Source organism: Puma concolor, chromosome D1, assembly GCF_028749965.1.
Source record: "Puma concolor isolate L17-30 chromosome D1, mPumCon1.1.hap2, whole genome shotgun sequence".
Classification (NCBI taxonomy): Eukaryota; Metazoa; Chordata; class Mammalia; order Carnivora; family Felidae; genus Puma; species Puma concolor.
This window is the reverse complement of record NC_141676.1, coordinates 76,847,870-76,859,985: the sequence shown is the minus strand read 5'-3', so window position 1 is coordinate 76,859,985 and position 12,116 is coordinate 76,847,870. Positions and strand designations below refer to the sequence as shown.

The 12,116-nt window shown below is 47.4% G+C and overlaps 1 protein-coding gene across 1 annotated transcript in view; it reads right to left on the bottom strand.

Annotated features, from left to right (window-relative positions):
• The window catches only part of PANX1 (pannexin 1), a 51,317-nt gene extending 39,571 nt beyond the window's left edge, over window positions 1–11,746 (bottom strand). Inside the window, exon 1 of the mRNA XM_086678581.1 lies at window positions 11,323–11,746. Coding sequence (XP_086534707.1) covers window positions 11,323–11,503 — 181 coding nt within the window. The 5' untranslated portion in view covers window positions 11,504–11,746. The remainder of the gene's footprint in view (window positions 1–11,322) is intronic.
• Between the last annotated feature and the right edge of the window lie 370 nt (window positions 11,747–12,116).

The window sequence follows — 12,116 nt, the reverse complement described above, 5'->3', positions numbered from 1 at the left end:
TCAAAAGAACAAAACAGACTGAAGGGGTAACGGTTAATAAATAAGATCACTGAAGATAATGAAGAAAAAGGAGATGGTTATTTAAGTGCTGTAAGGAGGAGCTATATCAATCTCATCATAACAGAATTAAAGAAATTTAAAAAATGGGCAGTTTGACAACTTAAAACAACTGCTGCTCATCAAAATGAACCACAGCCACAATTCAAAGGTCACAGACAACTGAAAGGAAGATACCTGCAATAAAAGAGAGCCAAAAAATATCTGAAACTATGTTACCCATAGAGTTCATAAAATCCATTGAGACCTCAACATCCTGGGGCACCTGCGTGGCTCCTTCAGTTAAATGTCTGACTCTTGATTTCGGCTCAGGTCATGATGTCACAGTTTGCAGGATTGAGCCCCGAGTCAGGCTCTGCACTGAGCCTGCTTGGGATCCTCTGTCTCCCTCTCTACACCTCCTTTGCTCCAGCATGCACATGCGCTCTCTCTCTCAAAATAAATAAATCTCAAAAAAATTAAAAAAAAAAAAAAAAGAAGAAGAAACCAACATCCCCTTTGAAAGATAAGCAAAAGACAAGAACGAGTCACAGAACTATATAAATGGTAAAAACACCTATGGAAAAATGTTCAACATAGTAATTGAATAAATGTGACCTAAAACAATGGTGTACTTTTATCCGTCTACTAAACTGCCAGGGACCATCGCTACATGCTGCTGGCGGCGATGAGGAGGGTACTCTCCTCACTGCTGGTGGAAGCGGCAGGGACCATCCTTCCGGAGGGCAAGCTGCCATGCCAACCAGTCCTGAAACTGTCTGCACACACTTTGGCCTCATAATGAGACATACATACACAATTTGTTGAAATACTGAAATCTTTATAGTGAAGAGGTTTGTGTTCAGGTGTATTCTGCACAATGCCATTTATATCAGCAAAAATGTTGTGCAAGGGTTAAATTTTGATATTCCTATTCAACGTCCAGTTTTGCAGCCACCAAACATCAAGTTTAAGAATATGGCAAAATGGGGCACCTGGGTGGCTCAGGTGGTTAAGTGTCTAGCTCTTTATTTTTTTTTTAATTTTTTTTTCAACGTTTTTAATTTATTTTTGGGACAGAGAGAGACAGAGCATGAACGGGGGAGGGGCAGAGAGAGAGGGAGACACAGAATCGGAAACAGGCTCCGAGCCATCAGCCCAGAGCCTGACGCGGGGCTCGAACTCACGGACCGCGAGATCGTGACCTGGCTGAAGTCGGACGCTTAACCGACTGCGCCACCCAGGCGCCCCAAGTGTCTAGCTCTATAACTCCGGCTCAGGTCTTGATCTCACAGTTCATGGATTTGAGCCCCGTCTTGGGCTCTGTGCTGACAGCGCAGAGCCTGCTTGGGATTCTCTCTCTCCCTCTCGCTGCCCCTCCCATGCTTAAGTGTTCGGTCTCTCTCAAAATAAATAAACTTAAAAAAAAAAAAAAAGAATATGGCAAAAGTGCTCTGAATTAGTGTTTGATTGGTTTTTTTTTTAAGTAGAAGCTGTCAGCTATGTATATATAAAAAGCCAAGGCATAAAATACACCAAGATGTAACAGTGGCTAACACTGGTGGTAGAATTACTACCAGTTTCTCTTCTGCATTTCCTGTATTTTCTACAATAAGCCCCATCTTTACAATCAGACACACACACACATATAAAGGAATACGAGCTTTAGAGAGGATGAATAAAAAATACATAAGAATGAAAACCCCTTTCCCAACACGCTCCTTGTATCCCACACAGAGCCAGGCTTGCCTCGGTAGCACATGGGTTCTCTGTAGGTCCCTCCTCCCCCACCCCTGGCCACCTATGTCCCCACGCTGCCCTCCTCACTCAGCCAGGGCCCAGTGGGCATGGGCCTCAAACTGCCTACCCTTCTCCACTCTGGACCAAACTCACTGCCTCAGTTAGGGGTTTGAGACAAAAGCAATCCAAGGGAGCAATCTGCAGCGGAAAGGTGGTGTTTGCATGGTTTTTAAAAAGGATGCTGCCGATCCAAACTTGGAATCTGCCAAAGGTCCAAGATGTATTTTCAGTTTTTGCTAGGGATGGGAGTTCCATCTATTTCGAAAGAATAGACTTCCCCCACCTCAAGTTTCATTTTCTTTCCTTCCTTTTTCTTCTTGGGGTAGGAATGGGGAGACACAGAAAGGGAGCAGTAAATAATCAAATACGGATCTAATTTACTGGGACTCTTCAAGTCAGGAAACATTGTGCACTGAAACAGAAACAGAAAGAAGGCCTTCCCACCAAAAGCAGATGAGGGTTCCTTTTTCTCTGCATCCTCGCCAACTTGTCATTTCTTGTTTTTGTTTTTATTTTTTTTATTTTAGCCATTCTGACTGGTGTGAGGTGCTCATTGTAGTTTTGATTTGCATTTCCCTGATAAGTGATGTTGGGCATCTTTTCATGTGTCTGTTGGCTGTCTGTATGTCTTTCTTTGGAAAATTTTCATGTCTTCTATTTTTTTTTTTTAATTTTTTTTCAACGTTTTTTATTTTATTTTTGGGACAGAGAGAAACAGAGCATGAACGGGGGAGGGGCAGAGAGAGAGGGAGACACAGCATCGGAAACAGGCTCCAGGCTCCGAGCCATCAGCCCAGAGCCTGACGCAGGGCTCAAACTCACGGACCGCGAGATCGTGACCTGGCTGAAGTCAGACGCTTAACCGACTGCGCCACCCAGGCGCCCCATCATGTCTTCTATTTTTAATCAGACTGGTCTTTTTGTTTTGTTTTGGTGTTGAGTTGTATGAGTTCTTTATGTATGTTTGGTAGTATAACCCTTTATTGGATATATCATTTGCAACCATCTTCTCCAACTCAGTAGGTTGCCTTTGGTTTTGTTGGTGGTTTCCTTGGCTGTGCAGAAGCTTTTTACTCTGATGTAATCCCAACAGTTGATTTTTGCTTTCATTTCCCTTGCCTTAGGAGGCCTGTCTAGAAAAATGTTGCTATGGCTGACGTCAAAAAAATCACTACTTATGTTCTCTTCAAGGTTTTTTATGGCTTCAGGTCTCACATTTAGGTCTTTAATCCAATTTGAGCTTATTTTTGTGTATGGTATGAGAAAGTGGGCCAGTTTCATTCTTTTGCATGTAGCTGTCCAGTTCTCCCAGCATCATTTATTGAAGACACTGTCCTTTTCCCACTGTAAAAATTGATATAGCCACTGTGGAAAACACTAGGAGGCTCTTCAAAACACCAAAAATAGAATTACCATATGATTCACTAATTCCACTACTGGGTATTTACCCAAAGAAAACAAAAACACTAATTTGAAAAGATAAAGGCACCCTATGTTTATCACAGCATGATTTATAATAGCTAAAATATGGAAGCAACCTAAGTATACATTAATAGATGAATGTATAAAAATGTACACACACACACACACACACACACACACACACACACAAAGAATATTATGCAGCCACAAAAAAGGATGAGATCTTGCCATTTATGACAATCCATAGATGGAACTAGAGGGTATTATGCCAAGTGAAATAAGTTGGACCGAGAAAGACAAATACCATATGATTTCACTCAGGTGCAGAATCTAATAAACAAAACGAATGAATAAGTGAAAACAAATACATGAAAAGCAGAACCATGCCTACAAATATGTAAAACAAACTGATGGTTGCCAGAGAGAAGGGGGCATGGGGGGACTGGCCAAATTGGTGAAGGGGAGTGGGAGATAGGGGTACCACTTATGGAATGAGTAAGTCATGGGAAGAGAAGGCACAGCATATGCAATATAGCCAACAATACTGTGACAGCACTGTATGGTGACAGACGGGAGTTACACTTGAGATGAGCATAACGTAACACATAGAGATGTTGAATCACTAGCTTGTACACCTGAAACTGATGTAATATTGTGTATCAACTATACTCAAAAGATAAATAAATAAATAAATAAGAATAAAACAGAACAAATGCTGCCTGGGCAACTTCTAGTTGTTTTAAAAACCAATCTCATCATTACTAAATGTTTGCTTTTCATCTCTCAGTTCAATTCCTTGCTCTATTATTGTTATTCTAGTCAGTTCCAATGATAATATACAGAGTTTTCAAATATTTTTATGATAATTTTTTAACACTGACTCTTCCAAGATACATAAAATTCCATTTTTACAGAGATTCAATCCTTCTGACATCCCTGCTCATTCTATTCCTTCACACACTCTGTTAAACGCCTGCTATGTATCAAGTTTTATGTTCGAGGCTATGGATGGAGCAGTCAACCAGAGAGGACAGGTGGTTCCTGCCCTCAGTGAACTTACAGTCTTAGGGGGAGACAGTATTTAACAAATACTTACACAAATTACCTAACTGTAACTTGTGGTTAAGTGCTAGGAAGGAAACTTATAGATGCTGTGAGAACACATCAGGAAGTCCACTGACTATTATGATTTTACTCCTGAAACAGGCTATTTCTTTCTTAAAGCTGGAAGCACATCAAAACGCCTCTTCCAATCCTCTGATAGAGTCACATTTAGAGGGAGGTAGTGGTGGAGGCTCTTGTGTGTTTTGTACTTACTTGCAGTAAGAACACAGGAATGCACAACTATCCTGGAAAATGATTTCACCCTGGAAATTGATACTGGTTTCTTCTTTCAATGTAGAGAGGAGGGGAGTATTTACAAAGACTTATGTACAAACAAACTTTGTGTTTAATTAATAGAAGAAATTTTGGGGCAGCTGGGTGGCTCAGTTGATTGAGCATCTGACTTCGGCTCAGGTCATGATCTCACCGTCTGTGAGTTCAAGCCCCACGTCAGGCTCTGTGCTGACAGCTCAGAGCCTGGAGCCTGTTTCAGATTCTGTGTCTCCCTCTCTCCCCCCACCTCCCCACCCCCCGCTCATGTTCTGTCTCTCTCTCTGTCAAAAACAAATAAACATAAAAAAATTTAATAGAAGAAATTTTGAAAGAACCTAGATGTGCATCATTCAGAGAGTGCTCAGATGAATTATGATAAGGATATACTATGTTCCGTAAGAACATGGATGGAGGTAAAGACAAATACCCTATGATTTCATTCATATGTAGAAGTTAAGAAATAAAGAAAAGAGACAAATAGACTTTTTAAAAAAATGTTTATTTATTTATTTTGAGAGAGAGTGCTTGCACAAGCAGGGGTGGGTTAGAGAGAAGAGAATCCCAACCAGGCTCCATGCTGTCAGCACGGAGCAGGATACAGGACTTGATCCCATAAACCATGAGATCATGACCTGAGCTGAAATCAAGAGCCAGATGCTTAACCAACTGAGCCACCTGGGTACCCCAAAGTACACTCTTAAACACAGACAACAAACTGATGGTTTCAAGAGGGGGAAATGGGTGAAACAGGTAAAGAGGAAAAGGGGACACTTGTCATGATGACCACTGAGTAACATATGGAAGAGTTGAGTAATTACAGTGTATACCTGAGACTAATATTAACACTGTAAGTTAACTACACTTGAGTTAAAGACTAATAGTAAGGCAATGCCTATGTACTAACATGGAATGCTCTCCAAAACATACTATGTGGGGAAAAGCAAACCACTACATATGACTCAATTTGTTTCTAAAAGAATGCGTACACCTGTTGCACTAATGAGAGAAAGCGCTTCACAGCTATACCAGGTGTCCGTGGCGATTACCTCCGGCACATGATGGAGGAGGTTTACGCATTATTTACCATGAGAATGTATTTAGGTACTATTCGTACAATAAAAATACAACAGTTAAGACAAAATTCACCCTGAAAAATTTGTACTCGTTGGCAGCCTCCCCACTGCTTACTGGAAGCAGTGCCCTGTAAAAACAGCCAGAGAGCGGAGCCAGCCCGGAGAGACCAAACCCCTTTGCCCAGAACTGTGGGTGTTCACTGGGAGGGCAGCAGGGAGGGAAGGGCAGACAAAACACCCCTTCCCAAGGGCCTGCTGGCTGTCCCCGCGGCCCATCTGCTCCAGCCAGCCGGGCTCAGGGCAAGCAGCATATCCTGGCAGCAGACGGGAGCTCTCCTCTCCCAGGGCTGCCTAACGTGCCAGATTACGGCACCAGAGAATCAGAGCGGTCCCTGAGGAGGAGTTATCTCAGCATCAGGCCCTGAACAGCCCTAAGCCAAGGGCACCGCAGACCCCGTCAAAAGACTCCAAGAACACAATCCCATTCACGTTGAAAGGTAGCACTTTTCTTCAATAGTTTGGATACATACTCAGAATCTGAGCTTAAAGGCCACGTAGTCTACTTACGTTTGTATTCTACACAGAGTTGTCACCCGCATGTTTCCTAAACTCTCTCTGAAAACAGGTGTGTTAGGCACTGAGGAGGGCACCTGTTGGGACGAGCACTGGGTGTTGTATGTGAGCAAAGAATCATGGGAATCTGCCCCCAAAACCAAGAGCACACCGTATACTCTGTATGTTAGCCAACTTGACAATGAATTATATTAAGAAAATGAGGGGCGCCTGGGTGGCACAATCGGTTAAGCGTCCGACTTCAGCCAGGTCACGATCTCGCGGTCCGTGAGTTCGAGCCCCGCGTCAGGCTCTGGGCTGATGGCTCGGAGCCTGGAGCCTGTTTCCGATTCTGTGTCTCCCTCTCTCTCTGCCCCTCCCCCGTTCATGCTCTGTCTCTCTCTGTCCTAAAAATAAATAAACATTGGAAAAAAAAAAAAAAAAGAAAATGAAAAAAAAAAAAGAATGAGGGGGCTTCTGTGGCCCAGACCTTTGTCTCCCTGCAGCTTCCACACTGGTGACGTGTGTGTTCTCTGGGCCACAGGGAATGACATTCATCCACCCTACACAGTAGAGGTAGAGCCCTTCAACATTACAAACACAGCTCCCTCCATGCCCCAGAACACTGCAGAAGGGAACTGGAGGTACCTGGAATATAACCTAGACTTCTAAGTCAAGTGAGGCAACTTGGCTCTGTCTCTTGATAACCCACATCCGTCAATGCTATTATCTGGGGCAGACGTCAGGAAGGAAACCATGACAAGGCATGACTTGGATTTTTAAAAGACCTGGGAATCCCGGTGACTGGGAATCTCCCTCTCCATACTAGGGACCCCACGCTTCTAGCTGGTGAATTCCAGGCACCGGGTAGGACCTGCCAACTGCAACCTCTGGCCTGACCTTGGCATGTGAACCTGGCTTCCCGTCTTCCATGCTTCCCCTTTCCCGGAATGCCCCTGCTCCCCCTCAGCCCAGCTGCAGTCCAAGAGAGGACCCCAGAGCGTCTTGAACGTGCTCCAGCATTTCCTTCACCACATTTTGACTGAGCGCCCGTGGCGTACAAGACATGACGCCAGACTCGGAGAGAGAAAAAGTGAGGGCTGGTCAAACAGAGCGTCCGTTCTGCCTTGCCGGGCTCCCACCACGTGATCGTCCCAGTCCGGTCACAATTACATTTAGACCGTCTTCTGCTGCGTGCCAGGTGATGTAAAATTGAGTGGTTGTTCTTCTCCATACCCAACTTACCCTCTGGGGAGCAGGGAGGGCCTGGAGTGTTTCAGGAGAGCAGAGTAGAAGCATCGGGCCCAACCAGACCAGGAGTTATTTAATTCTTACATCAGTTCAACAGTCAGTGGCTCACTACCAAAAGCCTTCAAAATGCTCCCAACCACAACTCAGGGGTTAAGAAGTCCCCTAGCAACTCCTTCCAGAATGTTTCTGCTTGTACTTCTCTCCATCACGGGGCAGTCAGGATCAGTAAGCAGTCCCAGCCTCAGGCCGCTACAGGCGCTACCGGAGTTCCCTTTACCTTGACCATGGGCACCAGCCCCTCTCTGCTCGTCTGCATCTCATCACTTCTATGATGACCCACACCTTGTGGGCAAATAGCAAGGTGGAGTCCCTTGTTGCTCCCCACCCCTGCAGCAATCCTCATCCCTGCAAGCAGCCCCTCACCAGGGCCCATGGGAAGTGAAGGGGCCAGAATCTCTGTGGAGGGGATTCTGTCTGCAGCCCTTGTGCCGGCAGCCAGCAGGGCCTAAATAAAGGTCGTTCACTGCCCCACCTGCGGGTCCCTGTGGCCTGGGCAGGGTCTGTCCCTTTTTTTCTGAGAGGAGCCCGGTGGGCTGAACTAGTGAGAAAATGGGCCAAAGACTAAGGAGAAGCCTTTAATACAAAGCCTAATATGTTTTATCACGAGGACATTCTCCAATCCTCAACACTCTGCTTCCATATGCATACACTTTTTTAATTCTAAAAAGTCTGTGCAAATTTTCAGATTTATTAGAATCTTTTCTTTAAAGTAAAAATGTTTTCTTAAAGTAAAAATTGTCACCCAGTTACAACCTGCATCCTGTTTTGTAGAAATCAGTTAATGGAAAATTTAGTTTTCAGAAACTGGAAAATAAAATTTATTTTATGCTTAAGAGGATTTTGGGGGGGCACCTGGGTGGCTCAGTTGGTTAAGCGTCCGACTTCGGCTCAGGTCATGATCTTGGGGTTTGTGGGTTCAAGCCCCGTGTCAGGCTCTGTGCTGTTAGCTCAGAGCCTGGGGCCTGCTTTGGATTCTGTGTGTGTGTCTCTCTCTCTCTCTGCCCCTCCCCCACTCACGCTCTGTCTCCGTCTCTCAAAAATAAATAAAATGTTAAAAAAAAAAAAAGAGGATTAAAAAAAATTTTTTTAAGTTTATTTATTCATTCTTTGAGAGAATGGGTGGCTTAGTCACTTGAGCATCTGACTCGGTTTTGGCTCAGGTCATGACTTCATGGTTTGTGGGACAGAGCAGAGCCTGCTTGGGATTCTCTCTCTCCGTCTCCCTCGGCCCCTCCCCTGCCCATGCGCTCGCTTTCTCTCAACAGTAAAAAATAAACATGTTAAATTACTACTCTCGGGGCGCCTGGGTGGCGCAGTCGGTTAAGCGTCCGACTTCAGCCAGGTCACGATCTCGCGGTCCGTGAGTTCGAGCCCCGCGTCAGGCTCTGGGCTGATGGCTCAGAGCCTGGAGCCTGTTTCCGATTCTGTGTCTCCCTCTCTCTCTGCCCCTCCCCCGTTCATGCTCTGTCTCTCTCTGTCCCAAAAATAAATAAACGTTGAAAAAAAAAAATTTAAAATAAAAAAAAAAATTACTACTCTCTTTCTTTGTTATTGTTCTCCTTAATTGCTCTGCTTGTTTTTGCTTTTACACAAAAGCCGACATTACCCAAAAATCAATGCTGTCTGACATGACCCCGCTGTACGAACTCCATGCATTAATTTATGTTACCTCTCTTCTCCTCTCTAATGTCTTTCTTTCTGGCTTCATCTAATGAGTACTGACAGGTCTTCCCTAGTCCTGCTGGCTTCATCCCACATCCTGTCCTCTCCCTGGAAGTTCTGAAGCTCTTGAGAAGAATGGGGGTCTCTCCACAGCTTCACCCCAGTCCCTGCCAGCCTTCACCTGCTTGGTGCTCAGAGCTCGACACTGTCTTGTCACTGAGTCACACGCTGCTGAATGGCACCTGTCAGCATGTCTGTTCTAGCGCCCAGGCAGACGGTAAACTCTTGCAGGGTGGGAAGAAGATGATGCCTCAATCATGTCCCACTCAGCACACAGCAGTGCTCTGCACATAGCATAAGGTCAGTCTCCTGCTGGGTAAGCCCACTTCCAATGCCAACCAAATGCCTCTCAGGCAGCCCATCGACTTGGATGTGTCGAGAGTGCTTCCAGTGCGGCTGCCTTCAGAATCCCTCTCATATGCGGGGTAGACATTAAGTTTGATCACAGAGGGTAACCAACTCCTCCCTCCTGGCATCAGATAGATGCCCAAGACTGTTGCTTCTCCATGACAGGGACCATGCATCCTTTACTCCTGGGTCCTTGGTCCAGCCACAGCTGGTACTCAAGGAACACCTGCTGAAGGGAGAGATTATCTCCAGGACCCAAGCTACTTGCTGGTTTTCCTTTCTATTGGAACTCCCCAACTCCTGGCCATCTGGAAGGTGGAAGGATACCCCATGACTATGCCTGCCCAAAGACAAGGTGAACACTTATTTTCCACAATGAATTTGGCAATTTCCTGCCAAGTTTAACAACTTAGTGCTGTAGATCACAAAATCAAGATCACCACAACCCTTTCCTAATCAACCACCATTTCCAATCACTCGGGCCTGCAGCCTTTACAACTCTGGTCAGTCTCTTCCCTTCATGGCCCATTAAAAACTAGGTACCCAAGTGCCACTTATTGCTCCTTGATCTCTTTTAAGTCACCCTTCCCACCCTCTCCCTTCAAGTCCTGGCCCAAGCGCAAGACCTCAAACAATGCCCCAGCTTCTGGCATCCGGCCTCCCTAGCTCCAACTCCCTTCACAGACCCTACATGTTGCCATCAGGCTTATTAAGGACTGTTTTCAACGGGTCCATCCTCTGCTCAAACAGTAACTTTGCACTTTTGAAACCATCAAGTCTGTACTCTTCTGTTCTAACTGACCTGGACCCATATTCATGCTCATATCCCAAGAACTGTGACTAACCTTCCTGCCTCTCTCCTTCCAGGAACATGCAACATTCTCTGCGATCTCATAATCTTGGCAAAGGTCTCACCTCTGCTTATTCAATTCCCACCCATGCTCCAGAGCTCAGGGCCAGCACAATTTCTCACATAAGCTTTCCCCAAGGCCCAGTCCCACGGGTCTCTCTTCTCCCTCACTGAACAGTCTCTAGCTGTCATACACTGACTTCCTGTTGACTCATAAGCATCCTTTTCGATAGTGTAAGTCATAACATCTGAGGAAGACCAGACTCTTATTGGCCATGTAATCCTGCCCAAACCATGAAGAATTCTGGTATCCCTCTGACATCTGCCAAGTGCAGTTCTCTCCCATGATTCACAACAACCCTGTAGAGCCAAAGTCTCAGTAAGGATCAACTAAATGTCAGGTAATGAAGAGCGCACACACTTTTCCTGGAGTGCTTATCCTCTATTCAGCCACTCAGGAACTTCTCTGCTACAAAATTTTAGGTAACTGCACAAATGTAGGGGTACGGGAAGGAGACAGGAGGCCGTTCGACAAATCTGATGGCAAGGGCGCCGGTCCTAAGTGTGGGACATGAACACTAAGCCGCTGTCGGGATCAGCGGGGAGCAGAGAGAAGAACTGAGCAGTAGGGATGCAAGCAGGATCCACAGGGGTATAAATGAACCACGTGGACAAAGAATAAAACTGGGGCTACCTTTCTTCCCAACGCTCAATCCATCGCAGCCTCCAGGACTGCCAGGGGCGCGCAGTAAAATCACTTCCCACCAGACCCCGGCACCTCGGAGAGCGCCGGCCAGGCCGACCCGCCCCTCCCCGCCCCTCTGGCCTTACCGATCGAGATTTCCTGCGCGAAGGCCAGCGAAATGAGCAGCAGGGGCAGCCCCACCGCGATGCACGTGACCATTTTATCCACTGCCAGCTCCAGCCGCAGCCCCTTGAACTTGGGCTCCGAGGGCTCCTTCAGCAAGAAGTCCGAGAACACGTACTCGGTGGCCAGGTGGGCGATAGCCATGGCTGAGGCGCGCGGGTTCGGCCGCTCTGGCGCAGGAGTGCAGGCGCCGGTACCGCCGACGTCTGGAGGGTTCGGAGGACTGCGCGGCACCTTCTCCGTCACCTGCCGCGCCCCCGGCTTTCGCTTTCCCTTTGCCGGCTCCCCGGTTGCTCATACAACCCACCAGCCTTTGTGTCTACAGGCGCCCGGCTCCCAGCGAGCCACAGCGCCGCCGCTTCAGCTCGCGCCGTGCGCCCGGGCGCAGGAGCTCTCGCGCTCGCTCGGGCGCAGGCCCGCCCCCGAGCGCTCGGCCCGCGCAGGCCCCAGGGATGCGCGCGCCGCCTGCGCCCCGCGCCGCCCCGCCTCCGCAGGCGCGAGAACCTCTCTCCTCGTTCCCGCGACCCCTCCGCCCCGCTCCGGAGGCAGAAGCCGCCCCCGGCCGGCTCGCGCGCTCGCTCGCTCGCTCGCTCGCTGAGCCGCGCTCTTCCGGAACTACCGGGGAGCCAGAGATGCCGGGGGCGTGGAGTTGCCGGAAACCGCGGTGACGCGGGCAGCCGGCGCGCGACCCCGGGACGCACCTCTGCGGAGGGGTCTTCCCCCGGGGCGGGACCTCGGAAATGCTCGGCCCCTCTCG